Genomic DNA, 20000 nt, shown 5'->3' on the forward strand with positions numbered 1-20000 from the left:
CCATCGAAGTTACCTACCTGAGCTCGGCGACAGGATAGGACAGGTCAGGGAAGGTGGGGGGGAGCGGGGATTCTCCCCAGGACCAGGGAGTCGTCTCTGGGACATCCACAGAGCGAGGATGGGTCTTAGAGATGGACCTCCAAGGTCATGCACTTGCACGTGTAGTAATTAAGGCGTGTGTGTGTGTGTGTGTGTGTGGCTGGCTAATTATCTCTCCCCTACGATATTCTTACCACTCTAGGGACTCTGCAGACTGTCACTCCACTGATGACTCTGCCTCCAACACTCTCAGTTTAAACCTCAAACTTGATTGAAAAGCGTTGAGTTGACTCAATTACTTCCAAACATTTATTTCCAATGAAACTTTTACATTTGTAGCTTTGTCGTGAAAGTGAATAAAAAATAAACACCTAATACCATATGTAAGAAATACATAGCAATTAAAGTTTGTACCAGTCTGGACTTAATATCAACATAATATGACATCGCATAGCATAGAAAACATAAAATGTAGGTTTAATATAACGTTCCTACTATTGAGCACATGGTTCCTACACATTGGGCTTTGTTCATCCATTGATTCAATTGGGCATTACATCCAAACTAGAGCTACATATACATCCAAACTAGAGCTACATATACATCCAAGCTAGAGCTACATATACATCCAAACTAGAGCTACATATACATCCAAGCTAGAGCTACATATACATCCAAGCTAGAGCTACATATACATCCAAACTAGAGCTACATATACATCCAAGCTAGAGCTACATATACATCCAAGCTAGAGCTACATATACATCCAAACTAGAGCTACATATACATCCAAACTAGAGCTACATATACAAACTAGAGTAACTGAGTTGACATGGTAAACACGCCCCTCAAGTTCCCCACCCGTGCTGCGTAGCTGGTTAACATCGGGTATTTGAGGAGACGGTCACATGTGTTGGCAAGTCAGTGGTCGCAAGTTTGAGACTCGGTCGGAGAACTGAATTCTTTTGACTGGTACTGTAGATTTCATGAATCTTGTGTAGGTTTTGGCATGCGTATTTCATAAAAACAAATATATGAATTAGGCCTAATTATGAACATGCTGATGGATGAGGCCCATGGTCATTCCATTGTGTATATGTGTTGAATCCTGTTATATGCCCATACTCTACTTCCTAATGCCTAGTAACAACGTATACTGTTTTTTGTATGTAACACATTATGTATCTTACTCCAAATGCTGACCTCTGCATTATCCTCATTTGCCTCCTAATAATAATCATCATCATAATGATCATCTTGATCGTCCTGATAGTCATCCTCACTCCTCTCATCATCCTCACTCCTCTCATCTTCATCCTCACTCCTCCCCTCATCATCCTCACTCCTCTCATCATCATCCTCACTCCTCTCATCATCCTCACTCCTCTCATCTTCATCCTCACTCCTCTCATCATCCTCACTCCTCCCCTCATCACCCTCACTCCTCTCATCATCCTCACTCCTCTCATCTTCATCCTCACTCCTCTCATCATCCTCACTCCTCCCCTCATCATCCTCACTCTTCCCATCATCATCGCTCTCCTCTCCAGAATCCTGTTCCTCCTCTTTGTCCTCATAATCCCTCCTCTCCCTCCAAGATACTGAAGGAAAGGAAATAAAAACAGAACATGTTGAAACACATCATGTTGTCTCCAACACATCAGACTATTAGTTTATTCTAGATGATTATTTCATTTGTGATACTGACCAGCTCTGGTTTTCTTCAACCCACTCCTCCCGGTTCTCTTTGCCTCTGTGGTGTGGTAGTCTCTCAATATTTTCTCAATCGTTGCCCTTTGTTCAAGCTCACCGTTCTTTCTATTGAGATCACTTATGTCATATTTGAACTTCAAATTCTCTTGTTCCAGGTTCAATTTTAACTTTGAGACGTTCATGAGCTTTGAGTTCTTCTTCTCCAGCTTCCTCTCCAACCTACGAATGCTCTCCTTCTGTCGTTTAGACGTTTCCTTCCGAGAGTCCTCCCGATCTCCTCTCCTCTGCTTTTTAGGGGCATTCGGCCTCTCTTCCCAAGTCACACGCCTGTCCTTTGGATATGACATGCATTTAAAAGATTAGTTCCTAATTTTTAAACTTGCTGTATGTCTGTTTTTCCAACCTTGTTACCTATAGTAGATCCATCCAGACAATGTTTTAAATCATTTATGAACCATCTGCTTGAACCATCACCAGCTTTATAAGTTCTGAAGGCTTCGTTTAAAGCGTTTAAAGCGGGACCACCAATATATCAAACAATTGACGTTTTATTTTAAATAACATGTTACGAATGTTACCTCTGGAATACCCTGTGATGTAACAGTGCTACCACCACCTCTGTCGTGTCTCCCATATCGAGAGGCCTCTGATAAGGTGTGTCTCAGCAGTTCTGGAACAGTGTAGTGCTCCCTGACGTGCCTCTCACAGTAGGAGGCATCACAGGTCAGACAGGTCTTCACCGCTCGGCCTGAGCAGATATCACAGGCAACATCCCCGGGTCCAGCGTGGCCATGGGCAGGACGGACAGGACTGGAGGAGACTCCTCGTTGAAAGTTGAACGGTGTATCAGCTGACCAGCCACTCCTCATGGACAGAAAGGTGGGAGCAGGAGACTCCCCTCTCTCCTGCCTGATACTATGATTGAATACAAAATGCTGTTAAGCTTAAATACCTTTTCCAACTATATTTCACCAGTTATTAATGATCTCATGCTGTAGCAGTGCACACACTATGGCTTGCTGCTCTGAAATATCTATTTCTACTGTTTACATTCACCTTGGGCCAGAGGGCCGGACTCCTCCTTTAAAGTTTAACGGTATGTCCTTTGACCTGTCACTCCTCATAGACACACCGCTGGGAGCAGGAGACCAATCTCTCTTCTGCTTGATACTATGATATAATACAAAAACACTGTTAACCTTAAATAATTAGTTTTTCAACAAAGACGTTAAATATTATTTCATTTCAATATCTCACAGCAGTGCACACACTATGGCTTGCTGCTCTGAGAAGCTGTTTCTGTCCACTCACCTTGGGCCAGAGGGCCGGACTCCTCCTTTAAAGTTTAACGGTATATCCTTTGACCTGTCACTCCTCAAAGACACACCACTGGGAGCAGGAGACCAATCTCTCTTCCGCTTGATACTATGATTCATATACAGACAATAACAAATAATAACACATTTATGTAGTGCATTGCACACATGTATTCCAACTACCATGTTTTAAAACAAATGACTTACTGTTCTTGAGTGTGCCAATAACTAAATGAATCAAACAAAAGTATAATAGATATAGCTGACAGTTAATAAATCCCTAACTGAAAGGCTCTGCATCCTTCATCCTGACAATAACTAAATAAAAGTATTTCTTTATACTATGTCATGATCCAAACTGTTTTCATAAGTAAGTTATGCTTGATACTATGCTTGAATATGAAAATGCTATTAAGCTTAAATACTTTTTGGTAAAGTGGTAAAACTATATTTCACCAATTATTAATGATCAATTATTAATGATCTCATAGCAGTGCACACACTATGGCTTGCTGCTCTGAGAAGCTGTTTCTATACACTCACCTTGGGCCAGAGGGCCGGACTCCTCCTTTAAAGTTTAACGGTATATCCTTTGACCTGTCACTCCTCAAAGACACACCACTGGGAGCAGGAGACCAATCTCTCTTCCGATTGATACTATGATATAATACAAAAACACTGTTAACCTTAAATAATTAGTTTTTCAACAAAGGGGTTAAATATTATTTCATTTCAATCTTAAAATATCTCACAGCAGTGCACACACTATGGCTTGCTGCTCAAAAGCTGTTTCTGTCCACTCACCTTGGGCCAGAGGGCCGGACTCCTCCTTTAAAGTTTAACGGTATGTCCTTTGACCTGTCACTCCTCATAGACACACCGCTGGGAGCAGGAGACCAATCTCTCTCCCGCTTGATACTATGTTTCATACACAGATAATAACAAATAATAACACATTTATGTAGTACTTTGTCATAGACATGCACATATATTTTCAAATGATCATGTTTTTTGTTTTTTTTATTGTTCTTACTGTTATTGAGTGTATAGAATGGCTGTCGGTGGGGTCTAGAGGGTTAAATATATTGTTTTTCAACAAGGTGGTAAAACTATATTTCACCAATTATTAATGATCTCATAGCAGTGCACACACTATGGCTTGCTGCTCTGAGAAGCTGTTTCTATACACTCACCTTGGGCCAGAGGGCCGGACTCCTCCTTTAAAGTTTAACGGTATATCCTTTGACCTGTCACTCCTCATAGACACACCGCTGGGAGCAGGAGACCAATCTCTCTTCTGCTTGATACTATGTTTCATACACAGACAATAACAAATAATAACACATTTATGTAGTGCATTGCACACATGTATTCCAACTATCATGTTTTAAAACAAATGACTTACTGTTCTTGAGTGTGCCAATAACTAAATGAATCAAACTAAAGTGTAATAGATATAGCTGACAGTTAATAAATCCCTAACTGAAAGGCTCTGCATCCTTCATCCTGACAATAACTAAATAAGAGTATATCTTTATACTATGTCATGATCCAAACTGTTTTCATAAGTAAGTTATGCTTGATACTATGCTTGAATATGAAAATGCTATTAAGCTTAAATACTTTGTTTTTCAACAAGGTGGTAAAACTATATTTCACCAATTATTAATGATCTCACAGCAGTGCACACACTATGGCTTGCTGCTCTGAGAAGCTGTTTCTATACACTCACCTTGGGCCAGAGGGCCGGACTCCTCCTTTAAAGTCTAATGGTATATCCTTTGACCTGTCACTCCTCAAAGACACACCGCTGGGAGCAGGAGACCAATCTCTCTTCTGCTTGATACTATGATATAATACAAAAACACTGTTAACCTTAAATAATTAGTTTTTCAACAAAGGGGTTAAATATTATTTCATTTCAATCTTAAAATATCTCACAGCAGTGCACACACTATGGCTTGCTGCTCAAAAGCTGTTTCTGTCCACTCACCTTGGGCCAGAGGGCCGGACTCCTCCTTTAAAGTTTAACGGTATATCCTTTGACCTGTCACTCCTCATAGACACACCGCTGGGAGCAGGAGACGAATCTCTCTCCCGCTTGATCCTATGTTTCATACACAGATAATAACAAATAATAACACATTTATGTAGTACTTTGTCATAGACATGCACATATATTTTCAAATGATCATGTTTTTTGTTTTTTTTATTGTTCTTACTGTTATTGAGTGTATAGAATGGCTGTCGGTGGGGTCTAGAGGGTTAAATATATTGTTTTTCAACAAGGTGGTAAAACTATATTTCACCAATTATTAATGATCTCATAGCAGTGCACACACTATGGCTTGCTGCTCTGAGAAGCTGTTTCTATACACTCACCTTGGGCCAGAGGGCCGGACTCCTCCTTTAAAGTTTAACGGTATATCCTTTGACCTGTCACTCCTCAAAGACACACCGCTGGGAGCAGGAGACCAATCTCTCTCCCGCTTGATACTATGTTTCATACACAGACAATAACAAATAATAACACATTTATGTAGTGCTTTGTCATAGACATGCACATATATTTTCAAATGATCATGTTTTTCTTATGTTTCTTAACTTTGTGTGCCAATAACTTAAATGAATCGAATAAAAGTATAATAGATATAGCTGACAGTTAATAAATCCTTAACTTAAAGGCTCTGCATCCTTCATCCTGAAAATAACAAACCGTGTATTTATCCTACATAAGTAAGTTATGCAGAGTGGTGTCCATGCTACAGTACGCATACACAATTATGGAAATCGTTGATAAAAATCTAATGTTGGCACACAATATTTTAAGAGACTTGGACAATATCAAGGTGTTCTCACCTTGGACCAAGGAAATTCCATGGCCGTCCATCCATTGAACTGTCACTCTTCCAACTGACTCACGACTGGGAACAGTTAGCCTCTTGAGTGGTAGGCTAGTAGTTAGCCTCTTGAGTAGTGGGCTAGTAGTTAGCCTCTTGAGTGGTAGGCTAGTAGTTAGTCTCTTGAGTGGTAGGCTAGTAGTTAGTCTCTTGAGTGGTAGGCTAGTAGTTAGTCTCTTGAGTGGTAGGCTAGTAGTTAGTCTCTTGAGTGGTAGGCTAGTAGTTAGCCTCTTCAGTGGTGGGCTAGTAGTTAGCCTCTTGAGTGGTAGGCTAGTAGTTAGTCTCTTCAGTGGTGGGCTAGTAGTTAGCCTCTTGAGTGGTAGGCTAGTAGTTAGGCTCTTGAATGTTAGGCTAGTAGTTAGCCTCTTGTGTCAATAGAAGTTAGTGGCTTAGAGTGCAGAGTGGTCCTGAGAGCCTGGCACTGGAGTACATGTTACAGTGCACACCACACAAACACATTCAATCACAGACAGAACACTTTCATCTTCACTCTTTCTTTGTAGGTATATATAACAGTTAATTAATGTGATAAGTATAGTCAATTTAGTATAATTAATAATGAATGTATGTATTTCTTAACTTATTAATACAATTTACTTGATTTTCTTTTAAGCGGATGCAACTCTCAGAACGTTTAATTTCTTTAGGCTACAGTATAGCCATTAGAATACCATTAGCATTAGCATAGCACAGCCATTTTGATATGCTTGGTCATTAAAGTGCTATGATTACATTAACTACCTGATTCTTTCCAACACAATACCTTTCCATTCAAGTCTTTTTTCTTACTTACTGATCTTCAGTTGACAAATAATTTAAATTCTGAGAGAATAGAACTTCTTCTCATGGCATTCCTCTAATGTGTTCAACACGTTCAGTTTCCATTCTGGGTAAACATGGGGCAGGGTAGCACATAGCTAGTGACTAGTGATGCATTATTCTTTATTCATTTTCCCATTGGCCCTCCTTCACCCCTCCTTTAAAATTGTCATTACAAATAAATAAAAAAAGAACCCAACACGAAAAATACATGTTTGATTTATTCAATACAGTTTTAGATCATAAAAATAATGAATAATATGTTTATCCAGTATATGCAAAGAATAATTCTAAATGAGTACATCAGCAGAAGGTGCAGCTTGCGGTAGTAGTCTGGAAGAACTTTGGATCCCAGTATCACAATTTGACACCCCATAAAATAGAGGCTTTGCATGTAACGTTCCAATTAGGAATGTCAAGGCCAACGTAAACGCCACATCAATGGATTAAAGTAACTATGCAACTGCATAGTACATCTCATTATAAACTCTCTTCAGTGCATGGTCCCAAAAATCCATCAACTTCTTGCTTTTGATGACACTAGGCTTTGAGATAGACACAGGGCTTTGAGATAGACACTAGGCTTTGAGACAGACACAGGGCTTTGAGATAGACACAGGGCCGGGGTTGTAAAACGGTTGAAGTTCCACAACTCTTAGCATCCCTAATATTCATGTTCTCATTTCAACAGACGAATTTGAATTTCAAAGTAGTTTCCCCTGCAAAAGTTCAGTGTCTCGTAAACATATTTACTTTTACAAATATACAAAAATGAACATTTTCATAGTTCAACCAGGATTGGATATGAACTATATTTAAAACATTTCATCTTCCTCTGAATCTGGTCCCTCTCCATAATCCTCATTCCCCTCTTAGTAATCCTCCTCATAATTGTCAAATTCAATGTCATTATAATAATTATCCTCCTCATCCTCCTCCTCCTCATCATCATCATCATCATCATCATTAATATCAAAATCGTCATCCTCCTCCTCTTCCTCCTCCTCCTCCTCATCATCATCATCATCATCATCATCATCATCATCACTAATATCAGAATCGTCATCCTCCTCCTCATCATCATCATCATCATCATCATCATCATCATCATCATAAATATCAAAATGGTCATCCTCCTCATCTGCCCATGAGAATACTGAAGGGTGATGTCCAGTTATAGGTAACGTGATCTTCTTTTCTTGACACTGACCAGCTGTGATACTCTTTGGATTTCCTTCAACAGTCTCCTTCGGATCTGCAGTGTTAGTGTCCCTAGTTGCTTGCTCAATGGTTGCCTTATTTTGTTTAAGTTCAATATTCTGTCCACTTGTATCATCTTTGAGTTGAGAGTTCTCTTGTTCCACGTCTGAATTCAACTTGGAGATGTTGTCCTGCTTTAGCTCGCTGGTTCTCTTCTGCCATTCAGAAATCCTCTCATCAGAATCTTCTTCCTCTTTGACTTCCATCTTCATCTTTTTACAGGCACTCTGTCCATCCTCGTCTTCAGACTCACTCTCCTAAAAATATACACATTTAACTTGCATTGCAGTTAGTGTTATTGTAATCCACATCGCTCCTACTTACAAAAAAATAGCACTGCAAAGGCAAATCATTTATAAGCAAATGTCATGCTATATGAAAAGTAGGAAAATAATTATGGTACATTTGTCAAATAATCAGATATAAGGATTTGTTATTATTGTAGTAAGATCTTTGTGATGTGTCTACTGTGTGAAGACTTTATAAAGTTTTTACGAAGGCGTTGTTGTAAAGTAATATTGTCATGATAGAGGTTGGATCAAAGCATCTTTAAGGTGTTTAGGTATCTTTGTTAGGCTTAGCATCGACAGCATTGGAAATCATTGAGGATGCTAAAACAACCAGAAGCTGCTGGAAACCTGAGGGAAGGTTTGAATTCAAATAACATATTGCTAATAACATTACCTCTTTGATTCTCTTTAATGTAAAATTGCTGCTTTTATGTCCCCCATTTCCAGAGACCTCGCATAAGTTGTGTCCACGGAGTGCTGGGACAGTGTAATGTTGTCTGACGTGGCTCTCACAGTAGGAGACCGTGCAGGTCAGACAGGTCTTCACCGCTTTGAGCTTCTGGCCAGAGCAAAAATCACAGGCCACGTCCCGAGGCCCCGCATAGTTCTGAGCAGGGATGGCAGGACTGAAGCCTGCCTGATGGAGAGCCTGGAGCACCATAGTCAAGGCTGCGTTAGTGTTGAGTGCCGGTCGGGTTCTGAAGCTCTTACTACACTGGGGGCACACATAGTCTCCTGCAGAGCCGGGCTTTGTCCAGTATATACTGATGCACTGTTTGCAGTAATTGTGTCCGCAGGGAATGGAGACTGGGTCCTTCAGCACCTCTGTACACACGGAGCATCTGAACTGTTCCTCAGTCAGCAGACTGGCACAGAACTCACTGCAGACGCAGAGTTGGAGATGAGAGAGAATCTTAGTTGTCTAATATGTAAAACCTTCCACATACACTCTCTCAGATCACAGTATATCAATATAAGTTGCTGTTTTCAACAAACTCACCTTAGGTCAGAGGGACAGTCTTCTCTTTTAAAGTTTATTGGCTGATACATTGAAGAATCACTCTTCAGACTGAGACCACTAGGAGTCGAAGACACCTCCCTCTCTTGTTTGACACTATTATTTTCAAAGAAATGTTAAGAAATCTTATGCAAGGTTTTAAATATTATTTCATCAACAATGAAACATCTCACAGCAGTACACACTGGCTACTTAGACAAATCCGTTTTTTTATACACTCACCTGGGGCCATGGAGACTGACTCCTCCTTTAAAGTGTGTTGGTATATCCATTGACCAGTCGCTTTTCATAGTCAGACAGCTGGGAGCAGGAGACCCCTCCCTCTCCTGCACGACACTACGATTCATTCAAGAATGTTGTTAATCTCTAACAAATGTTGTCTTATAACTGCAAGATTTTAAACATTATTTCATCAACAATGAAACATCTCACAGCATTTCACACTGGTTACTTTGAGAATTCACTATCAACCCAGTCTCCAAATTAACAGCCTGATTTGCAACCTAAACATCGCTGGTTCGAATCACGCTTGGGACTTTTTTTATTTTTGTTACTAATTGTTGTTGGTAATGCTAATGTTTGATAATGCCTTCCCCTGACAACTTACCCTTACCTTAACCCCTGAAAATGAACGGCTAATACTGCGTAACCAGGCAAGTCATAATTGACATAACTCTCAGTAATGTATCTTGTAATTCATGTAACTCTCAGGTAACATATTTTCGTTTTTTTCCATAAACTGGTATAGCTAGATAATACGTACACACAGAATGTATTCCTTGGTCTGCAGAAATGATCCCCCAGGACTAGGCTGGAGACTAGGCTGTTTTTCATACACTCACAACAACTGGGATCAGGAGACCCCTCCCTCTCCTGCATGACACTGTGTTTCATAAAAGCCACTGTGTTTTCACAGTTAAAGCCACAATCTGTAATTCGAAATCCAACCACAGTCAGCCCTGCTAAATGGATAGGGTTAAAGAAATGTTAGCACTCTCAAATGCATAGACATAACTTTGGATGGCAAGCAAGGCCACTGACACTCTCTGTGACATCACCATGGGAGTTTACACACATGTTTGAAGCTATATAAGTGTTTGTTTATGTTCCTTTTGTTTTCACCTTGTACCAGCGGTGTTGAGTCCTCCTTCCAGGTTCGCTGGAGGTGTGAGGTGTGAGGGGTTTTCCGGGGTGGCGTAACGTTTCACTGTAAATCAGCATGTATGAATGTAAACATGGCCAGCATTTAATTTCTCTACACGACCACAGCATGGTAGTCATTTTGATCATTTTGATTAAAAAGCTATCACATTCAATACCTGGTTGTTTCTGACACACACGACTGTACCTTTGCATGCAACTTAAGTCTTTGTTATTACTTACTGATCTGGAGTTGAGGAATGACTGAAGTCCTGTTCTTGTCAGTGCTGTATTAGTCCTCTCTACATTTCTCTGATATACTTTCAGTTTCAATTATTGGGAAGCACAGGGCAGGGTACAAAGATGGGTAGTGACGAGTGATGCATTTCCTTCTCTCTTTTTTCATTGGCCCTCCTCCACCCCTCCTCATTGGGGGACAACTTTAATCTTTATTTCATTTCAATTGTTTTCTATTATACTCAATAAAAAAACCCCCAAAAAACAAACAACAAACCCACACTTATCGGAGGACAACTTTCTTCTTTATTTCACTGGAATTCGATTCTGTTATACTACATTTTGTAGTTTCTTAAAACTTACTCTACCTCCCTCTTCATCACATACTCTGGTGCGTTGTTATTGTGGTTTACCTGGGTGTGGGACAGTGGAGGCTGGTGGATGGAGAAATGGGGAGGACGGGCTCATTGTAATAGATGGAACGGAATAAGCAATGGCATCAAACGCATGTTTGATACCATTCCTCGTTCCGTTCCATCTATTACAATGAGCCCGTCCTTCCCATTTTCACCAGCCTGCACTGGTGTGGAAGTAACACTGTGACCCTGCTACAATGACACTGAGGCCTCAGCATTACACAATCTTCACCTCCATCTTGTTCTCAAAGATGGTTATTGATGGGGCTGTCGAGCAAGAACATTTGGCCAGAGGGACGCGGTGTGCAACGTCACTGTTATACTCTCTCTAATGTGCTGTACACGAGGGAGGGAGGGAGGGAGGGAGGGAGGGAGGGAGGGGTGGGAGAGAGGGAGGGACGGAGGGAGATGTACCCTCTGTATCACCACAGAGCTGTGACATTCACTCTCTCCTCCCCTACGCATCTCTCTCTTTGTTTCACCTCCTCTCTCCCTCACTCGCTCTCTCTGCTTGATGGACAGTTCCCTTTGCTCTTCACCTCACTCTCTCTCTCTCTCCCTCTCTCTCTCTCTCTCTCTCTCTCTCTCCCCCCCCACACACACACACGCACGCACGCACACACACGCACGCATGCACACACACACATGCGCGCGCGCGCACACACACACACACACACACACACACACACGCACTCTCGCACACAGGCAATTTACTGAGTGCTACAACTAGAAGAGCCCATTTAATTAGCAGAGCGAGGGGGCTGACGTTTGTCAGAGCTGTTACATGGAGCAGGATAGTCCTACGTGACTTCTGAACACAGTGGGGGAGAAGGGTTCTGTCCTTACCTCCTCTTTGTTGCCGTCCTTGGGGGTGTTTAACCTTGCCACTGCTGTCTTGTGAATGACTTCTACTGTGCTGACACACACACACACACACACACACACACACACACACACACACACACACACACACACACACACACACACACACACACACACAGACCATACAATCCTGGTGCATAAGACCCATAGGGCTCTATACTCAGTCTATCAGAATCAAAATCATGTGAAAGAAGGCCTCAGTGCTCCAAAATATAAGCATGTAGTAAATTCAATCTCTAAGGACTGGTGGTCCACGTGTCTCCAATCTTTTAAACCAATTTCACTGGCGAAAATAATCCATTTATTGCCCTTTTTGGTACATTCCTGCTCTGCCCAGATATGCCTTTTAGCTGGTCACTTCATGATAATAGGTGGATTTCAGTCCATCAACTTCATCTTTACATTATGGGACACCGTGTACACATTCAGTCCATTTCATCGAGATGAAAGAGATGAAGCCTGATTTGATGCAAGACTTCAGTGGCATCATTGATCAGAGGGGAGATTTATTAATCTAGCAGCGTTAAGGAAGTGTACCAGCATGTGGTCCACGCTGCATTCTCTCTTATGCAGAGTAGGCTTCTTTTTTTTTTTTTTTTTACTGTTAAATATTTTTTTTTGAAGAATGTTACTTCAAATAAATGCCTCTTAGTTCAACTGTCGGACCTCATCTGAGCCCAAAATATAAGATTGTTTTACTCCATTGTTTGTAAACAATGTAATTTTGAACAAACAATTTATAGCTTTAAAACATGGTTAGAACTATAATTTTTATCTCAGTGATGGTCAGTCCTTGCATCCATAGCTCCGTCTATGTATTTGAAAGTGGTTACATTTCCCCAGCCCCATCCCTGAGCTGTTTACCAGATAAAATGCTTTGTTATTGTTTGAATCCCAGAATGCCCCTTTAACCAGTGCACACTACTGTACTTCAAAGTACCACTCTGCTACACACGGTGAGAAAGTCCCACAATCCATGTATTTGCTCTACTACATTCCATGTATCTGACCATACATTGTAATATTCTCATGTCATTCTACTTCAATGATTTCTTATTGTGTTGCACTGAACTGTGTTGTGGAGTTAGACAACCAGACTAGCCTCCCTTCGACTGTTCATATCCCAGAGCCACCCACTGTGAATGTGGCTCACATCTGCTTATCCTGTCCCATGACTGACTGACTGACTGGACTGTACTACAGCACCTGGGGCTCAGCCTCTTACCATAACAAGGTCTACAGCAACACCCCGAGACTCCAATTTAGACTACAGAGAGGTGGGAGAGGGGGGGTGAGAGAGTGTGGAGGGGGAGAGGTGGTGGTGGTGGGGGGGGGGGGGTTGGTTAGGTAGAGGGAGAGAGAGTGAGAATGAGAGTGAGAGAGGAGAGGAGAGGAGAGGAGAGGAGAGGAGAGGAGAGAGGCTGGTTAGGGACAGGCAGAGGAGAGAGAGAGGTTAGTTAGGGAGAGGGAGTGAGAGAGAGAGATATGAGAGAGACTGCTTAGAGAGAGGGAGAGGAAAGGGAGAAAGATGAAAGAGAAGAAAGGGAGAGAGAGGAGAGAGACTGGTTAGGGAGAAGGAGAGAGAACAGGCGGAGAAAGGATAGTGAAACAGAAAGCAGAGGGAAAGAGGTGGGGTAGAGAGGGAGAGGTGGGGGAGAGAGGGAGAGGTGGGGGAGAGAGGGAGAGGTGGGGTAGAGAGGGAGAGGTGGGGGAGAGAGGGAGAGGTGGGGTAGAGAGGGAGAGGTGGGGGAGAGAGGGAGAGGTGGGCGAGAGAGGGGGAGGATGGGGAGAGAGGGAGAAAGGGGGAAGAGAAAAGACTGAGAGAAGGGCAAATGGGAGAGAGAAAGCGAGCGAGAGAGAGAGAGATAAGAGGGCTTGAAATCACATTTGAGGGATGTACTGGAGACATGCCACATTTTTTATATGAACAAATTAATTTTTCAGCATCACAAGTCCACATGACATTCATAGTGAGTGCAACTCAGGGACTGAAGGGACAGGGACCATATCTCCAATCCCTACTGTATGATTTAATTGCTGCTCCCTTTGGAATGTGCTTTGAGACTGTTACCCTGCATGTGTTTCGGTGATCATGTCCTCTACGTGTCTTGTTTTTATGTACCGATCCAGCCCGCCTACTCACCGGATGGTGGTGGGTGGATCTGTTGATGTTGCCATGGCAACTGTAATTGTGCCTCTCTCCGAACTCCTGTTTTCCTGCTATTAATTAGTTTTTGTGGGTCGTGATAACAACAACAACAACAACAACAACAACAAAAAACACAAAAAAAACACGCACATTCTCTCGCATTCTCGCATTCTCTCCTCACGTCTCTGGGCCTTGGGAGACCTCGGAGTCCTCAGTGTTTCGCCTTTTTTAATTTATTTTTTTCTTCTCCTCTTGTCGGAGAACTGTTTCACCCGCCACGAGAGTTGCCTGTTTTCTTTAAACATGTCAGATTCAGTTTGATCCAGCCCTGGCACGACTGCCCCGCCACACGCCTGCAACACTTAACACTTATTGCTTTTTTGGGTCCCGAGGGATTTCGCTGACTGGTAAAACTTCCCACTCTTCAACCCACAACCCACAACAGGCACGTACACTCACACACGCACGCACGCACGCACGCACGCACGCACGCACGCACGCACGCACGCACAGACACACGCACGCACGCACAGACAGACACACACACACACACACACACACACACACACCCCACCAGCCACCGAGATCCTGTTCAGCAGCCCTTAGTTCGACATGTCTTGACATGTCTCTCACCTATAGTAGGCTGCTTCAGCGCCTGATATGAAATGGAACTTGAATAACATGCTCACATCAGTTGGTCATGAGATATCAACTAAATAAAAAAGTTCAGTTGGAGTCTTTGCACTGTCATGAAGCCTACACATGTAGTTGCAATGCTCACATTATTATTTGTTTGCCCTAAAAAGGCTTATAGTGTATAGTTATGTTAAAAGATTGACCTTTGGGCCTAGAATATATATCACACATTCCAAGTCAGAAAGAGATGGCAGGTTGAAATCTCTGTGTGGATCAAGGGCGTAACTAGGAACCACTCTACCTGACGACTTCGCCTGTGACACTAAATCACTAAGCTTTCATTGGGTCCAGGTGACATATGGGTTGGCTATTACCATTACCATCACCTCCACCTCCACCTCCACCTCCACCCCTCTCAGCCCTGGTCCTCATCCCAGCTGCACGTTTCCATTCCTGGCTTAGCCGGGCCTTGACATGCCCTTACCCGTCCCCCTTGACTCCCCCTTGACTCAACTATAAATAAAGTGTAGTGTAGTCTGAGTTAGTGGATCATTTACATCACGAAAGGACCTCATGCTACACAGCTATATATTGTATACCTTGTCGGTATGTTTACAGTCAACAGCAGAGGTTATAAAATGTATTTCAATGCCTGTCGTTCACGTCTGGGGGTAGTGGTTATGTTACACAGCACCTGTGTGAAGGTGTCAGTGCCGTGACTGGTTCAAACCAGCCTAGTGCAGACGGAGGGGAGGTCACTGCAGGAAGCCCTATATGTGAGAGGGAGAGAGAGGGAGAGAGGGATGAAAGGAGAGAGGGAGGAAAGGTAGAGGAGGGGGGGGGGAGGATGAGAGAAGCAAACAAAAAGATTCAAAGATAACGGGGGAGAGAAATCCAATGATGGAAAAAGAAAACGTAGCCTATTTTTTCCTCTTCCACTGTTACCTAACGCGAGGCTGCTGATTTTAGAAGTGTTATATACGTATATATATTACGTATAATACAAAACAAAAACTAACTCTGGATGTGTTGTAATGGCAGCAGCAGCAGCAGCAGCAGTGACAGGGTTGACAAAGTTCCTGTTGGATCTGAATACCAAATCAGATGCCAGTTTTATCTCTCTATCTTGCTGACGACTGGGGTTTTTCCTCCGGTTGCGGTTAATATGTACCTAATATGTACCTGCCACACCGACGCCTTGAGGGGAAGTTCTACAATCAATGAATGCAGTATTTTGTTTTCATAAGGGCTTTGGTTGTTTATGCCAGGATGACAGTCAACCCCAGAGAGGTCAGAGGTCATAACCTGGTTAACTACACACACACACACACACACACACACACACACACACACACACACACACACCTGGGGGCGTATCGGTGACATAACTCTGTAACATTTGCTTGGGGACATGAGAGTTAAAACACAGTCAGTACATTAGCTGAATGGATTACATTACATTAGGGATTACATTAGCTGAATGTACAGGTTCGCTGTGGGAGAGTTCACACGAATGATACCTGAGCGTGATAGGTGTCAGCTTGTCATAGCTGTTCACATCATGGATGAATGATGGATAAAATAACCTATGAGTCACATACAGGTATGTTTCCACACAGGTATGTTTCAACACAGGTATCTTTCCACACAGGTATGTTATTATTACCACTCCTATAATATGCCTAGTCTGTCTCCACAGACCTGAAAGGTCAAATTTAATTTTGTACTTACAATAAAAAAAAGAAAAAAAAAAGAAAAAACATTTAATTTCCCCAATGGCAACTCAAGGTGTTTGAAATTACATTTTTGCAAAGTGTGAGGGCTGCACTTTTGACTGGGAATGAAAGTTACAGAACGCAACTTTAGGTACAGAGTCATAACCACAGAATGATATCGAACGCTGGAACGGACGCATAGGTTGTCATCTGTGGGAACAACCCTCCAGGTACACATCTGTGCCTTGTGCTGAGGTGGCGCTTTACACCGCAGCATATAGGCCCATGCACGCTCTATCTGATCACCAGCTGTTTGAGCCTGGGAGGGCCGAGGCTGTAGCCTGCCTTGCCATTGGTATCAGGGTGACTCACACACACACACGCACACACACAACCGCCCGCTCTGCACCTAAAGAGACCCGGTTCAGGCATGACGTCCTCTCTTACTAAAAGCCTACTCTGAGCGGAGGTGAGATCCACTCAGCGGGGGAAGAGGGTATTTTCAGCTGAGTAGTGACTGGGTTGTTTTTCCTACCTGATTAGGTCAGGTGTGTGTGTGTGTGTGTGTGTGTGTGTGTGTGTGTGTGTGTGTGTGTGTGTGTGTGTGTGTGTGTGTGTGGTGTCCTGAAAAGATGACGTGGGGTGATTGAGTGGTCAAGATCCTTTTCCCTTTCCCTCTATTTTCCCTTAGTCCTTGAAAAAAAAAAAAAACACAGACGCAATTAAATCAGTGAAACGATTGAAATATTGAGTTAAATTCATGCTCCAAAAATCCTGACCCCGATTTGACTGCAAAACAAACGCTCTCCCATTCGTTAGTAAGGTTGACTAAAACTCCCCTTTACCTCTGCTACACAAAAATGTCCCTCCCCCCACTCCCCCCACTCCCCCCAACCCCAGTGGCCAGTCTATGACATGTAATCAACCTGCAATAATCCTCAGCAAACAACACCCAAATGAACTTCGTACAATAAGACAGCCTTTATTGTCACCCAAGGGAAATTGGTCTTGGACACATTAGCACTGAACTGCACACTGCAGCCCAGTAGTTTTCCTGTGAGTCTGTGTGCGTATAGCCTGGTCAGTCAGCCACCAGAGTGTTGCTGGTTTCACAGGCTGCCTCCGTGTCGTGGCCCCGTCGTCGGTGACTCAACTGAGGGATGGTGAGATCATACCTCCAGGGAAGAGACAGGACGCCACCGGCACGGGATCTACAAAGTACGCCCCACACACACACGTTTCATTCACCCTTGCTGTACAACGCCCTAACCAAGGTTACACACTTACGCGCATACACATACTGTACACACAGACACACACACACACACACACACACACACACGCGCGCGCGCACACACACACACACACAAACAAACATAAATACTCATCCTCCAAAGCCACACCTAGCTGAAAACACACTTTACACAAAAACTCAACAATGTCCTGCTCTACAAAGCGCCTACACAGTTCGCAGAACCTGCGATTGTGATTCACATGTTTACATGTCGACATCTGCCACGCGGATAAAGAGTGAAACAGGCAGATAATTGAAGAGGTTTCATCCCACACACATGGACTGTGGTGTTAGCAAACATGCCCACAACATCCTGCTGGATGAGGGAGGTTTCAAACTTCAAACAGAGTCTGTGGCCATTGTTTAGTTACGAAAGGGATGGAAGAGAACAACAAAAACCAATGTAAATCACATTTCAGATTGGGCACAAACTCTCTCCTCTACCACCCCCTGACTGTTTGAGCCACTTTGGGTCTGGAATAATCTGGAAGACCCTTCAATCTGAACTGTTCACCCTGTGGCTGCTCCCCCCCCCCCCCCCCACAAGCCCCCCCACCGCCCCCACCGCCACCCCCATCCCCACCCCACCCCTATCCCCACCCCCCCCAGGCCTCAAATGCCACCTCTATAAATACATACCATCACACAGGCAGGCCAAAAGAGCACATCCGCGCACACACACACACATCAGACACACACACACACACACACACACACACACACACACACACACACACACACACACCAACGTGGGAACATGGAGGTAAATACAGACATGGATGCATATATCGATAAACACGGAGACGTGTGCAAGAACAAGGAAGTCATGCCAAAGAAGTGAGTCAGAGGAGAATGACTACTTGGAGTTAGACAGTAAACAAATACTGTACAATCAGAGAGGCTTCACACAAGATTATAGCAATCATTTCCGCCTGTGGGTACCTCACATCATTCCCCAATGTCTATACCAAGAAAGTACCGAAACGGCAAAAGTATGATGGTAAATGTTTGGCAGGCAGATGCAAAGGTATTGTGGAAACCCATAACTTGCCGTGAAACCCATAACTTCATGGAAGTTACCCAATTAGTATAATGTAAGGCCGAGCCACACTGCACCTAATTGACAGAGCTGCGATGTCCCTCGTCTACGAGATCCACCACTAAGAGCTTACAGGAAAGAGGCAGGAGTCACGGAAAGTTCGTGGTTTGTGATGATGACTGTATCTTTTGATTGCAGGATCAAAAAGGGAAGGGCGTGGAAAGTGCCCCCATCTTTGTTTTTTTTCTGACTTAGATTAACCCTGTCTCTGCCACAGCCACGTTACTGTCCCCAGCAAGTCTCCTGTGGCTTTAAACCAGGTCTGGGATATTTTTGCTCTGGTGTGATTTTGAAAAAAAAAAAATGGTTTTGAGGCTTGACAGTTCAATCGTTACAACACATTTTACAATACCCTTTGACTGTTTCATCGGAATTCCATAGGTTTTTTATATGATGTATTGTACATAGGGGCATTAAATAGGAAAAAGGAGACTTCATATAGGGGAAAAAACACTCAGAAATGAGTTTTCACTGTAAAAGTCAAACGCTCTAGCTGAGTCAGATAGCTGTTCCAACCTGCTGTAACACACACGTTAATGGATGTTTGCACAATGTTAAAGAAAAGTCAATGTGTGTGCTGGTAAGGTGTGTATTTCGTCTCTTGGTGAACACAGATGGTGTAGGCTTAGCTTTGCTGTGACTCGCAGCTGTATGTGTGTGTGTGTGTGTGTGTGTGTGTGTGTGTGTGTTATGTGTGTGTGTACACTGTCAGTGTGTGTGAGTGGAAAAAACTCAGTGGACACCCAGGCCTCTCTCTCTCTGTCTCTCTCTCTCTCTAAGCTAACGTTCTTTCCCTCCCCTCTGCTTCACGTGCGGTTAAAGATAAAAGGCTCCATTCATTAGCCTGACTAGAAGCTGAACGTTGGGACAGGATACCCCACCCTGGCCTGGCCTAGACTGGCAACATCTGGGGACACATTTCCCCCACCGCTAGTGGTTACACCAAAAGGATGGACCAATGCAAGATGAATATTTCACTCATTCTCTCCCTATGACGGATTTCCAACTCTATTTGCATATGGCCCTGTTCCATCATCTCCAATTTTACTTTTATTTTCGCTCTGAGAATATCTGAGG

At 43.1% G+C, this 20000-nt stretch overlaps 2 protein-coding genes across 5 annotated transcripts; both read right to left on the reverse strand.

Annotated features, from left to right (window-relative positions):
- Positions 1-330: 330 nt before the first annotated feature.
- On the reverse strand, positions 331-6845 carry LOC310820478 (uncharacterized protein). Of its 3 annotated transcripts, XM_083692115.1 has the most exons (13): positions 6762-6845; positions 5928-6389; positions 5451-5564; positions 5062-5175; positions 4801-4914; positions 4262-4375; positions 3873-3986; positions 3612-3725; positions 3064-3177; positions 2809-2922; positions 2331-2667; positions 1748-2084; positions 331-1640 (listed from the first exon to the last, which is right to left on the reverse strand). In XM_083692115.1, the coding sequence occupies exons 2-13, from the start codon at positions 5960-5962 to the stop codon at positions 1267-1269; spliced, it is 1995 nt and encodes a 664-aa protein (XP_083548241.1). In that variant the 5' UTR covers positions 5963-6389; positions 6762-6845; the 3' UTR covers positions 331-1266. The 3 variants fall into 3 exon arrangements, with proteins under 3 accessions (XP_083548241.1, XP_083548240.1, XP_083548242.1); XM_083692114.1 differs by having other exon boundaries at positions 5928-6845; XM_083692116.1 differs by lacking the exon at positions 4801-4914 and having other exon boundaries at positions 5928-6845.
- Positions 6846-6990: 145 nt separating this feature from the next.
- On the reverse strand, positions 6991-10926 carry LOC310820481 (uncharacterized protein). 2 transcript variants are annotated; one of them, XM_083692125.1, is made up of 6 exons: positions 10739-10926; positions 10478-10562; positions 9578-9691; positions 9338-9451; positions 8732-9218; positions 6991-8304 (listed from the first exon to the last, which is right to left on the reverse strand). In XM_083692125.1, coding segments are annotated over exons 1-6 (1446 nt in total). In that variant the 5' UTR covers positions 10740-10926; the 3' UTR covers positions 6991-7659. The 2 variants fall into 2 exon arrangements, with proteins under 2 accessions (XP_083548251.1, XP_083548250.1); XM_083692124.1 differs by lacking the exon at positions 10739-10926 and adding an exon at positions 10675-10720.
- Between the last annotated feature and the right edge of the window lie 9074 nt (positions 10927-20000).

Source organism: Argentina silus, assembly GCF_951799395.1.
Source record: "Argentina silus genome assembly, chromosome: 20".
Classification (NCBI taxonomy): domain Eukaryota; kingdom Metazoa; phylum Chordata; class Actinopteri; order Argentiniformes; family Argentinidae; genus Argentina; species Argentina silus.

Bases quoted from the DNA above. Each gene is read 5' to 3' on its own strand.
- LOC310820478 (XM_083692115.1), bottom strand. From the start codon at position 5,962: ATGGATGGACGGCCATGGAATTTCCTTGGTCCAAG. The intron at 2,668-2,808 runs GTGAATGTAAAC...ATTCAATCATAG, and splicing joins GTCCGGCCCTCTGGCCCAAG to TATCAGGCAGGAGAGAGGGG. The intron at 2,085-2,330 runs GTAACATTCGTA...TCATATCCAAAG, and splicing joins CATCACAGGGTATTCCAGAG to GACAGGCGTGTGACTTGGGA.
- LOC310820481 (XM_083692124.1), bottom strand. From the start codon at position 10,711: ATGCAAAGGTACAGTCGTGTGTGTCAGAAACAACCAG. The intron at 10,563-10,674 runs GTATTGAATGTG...GCTGATTTACAG, and splicing joins TGTGTGTCAGAAACAACCAG to TGAAACGTTACGCCACCCCG. The intron at 9,452-9,577 runs GTGAGTGTATAA...TGAAAATAATAG, and splicing joins GTCAGTCTCCATGGCCCCAG to TGTCAAACAAGAGAGGGAGG.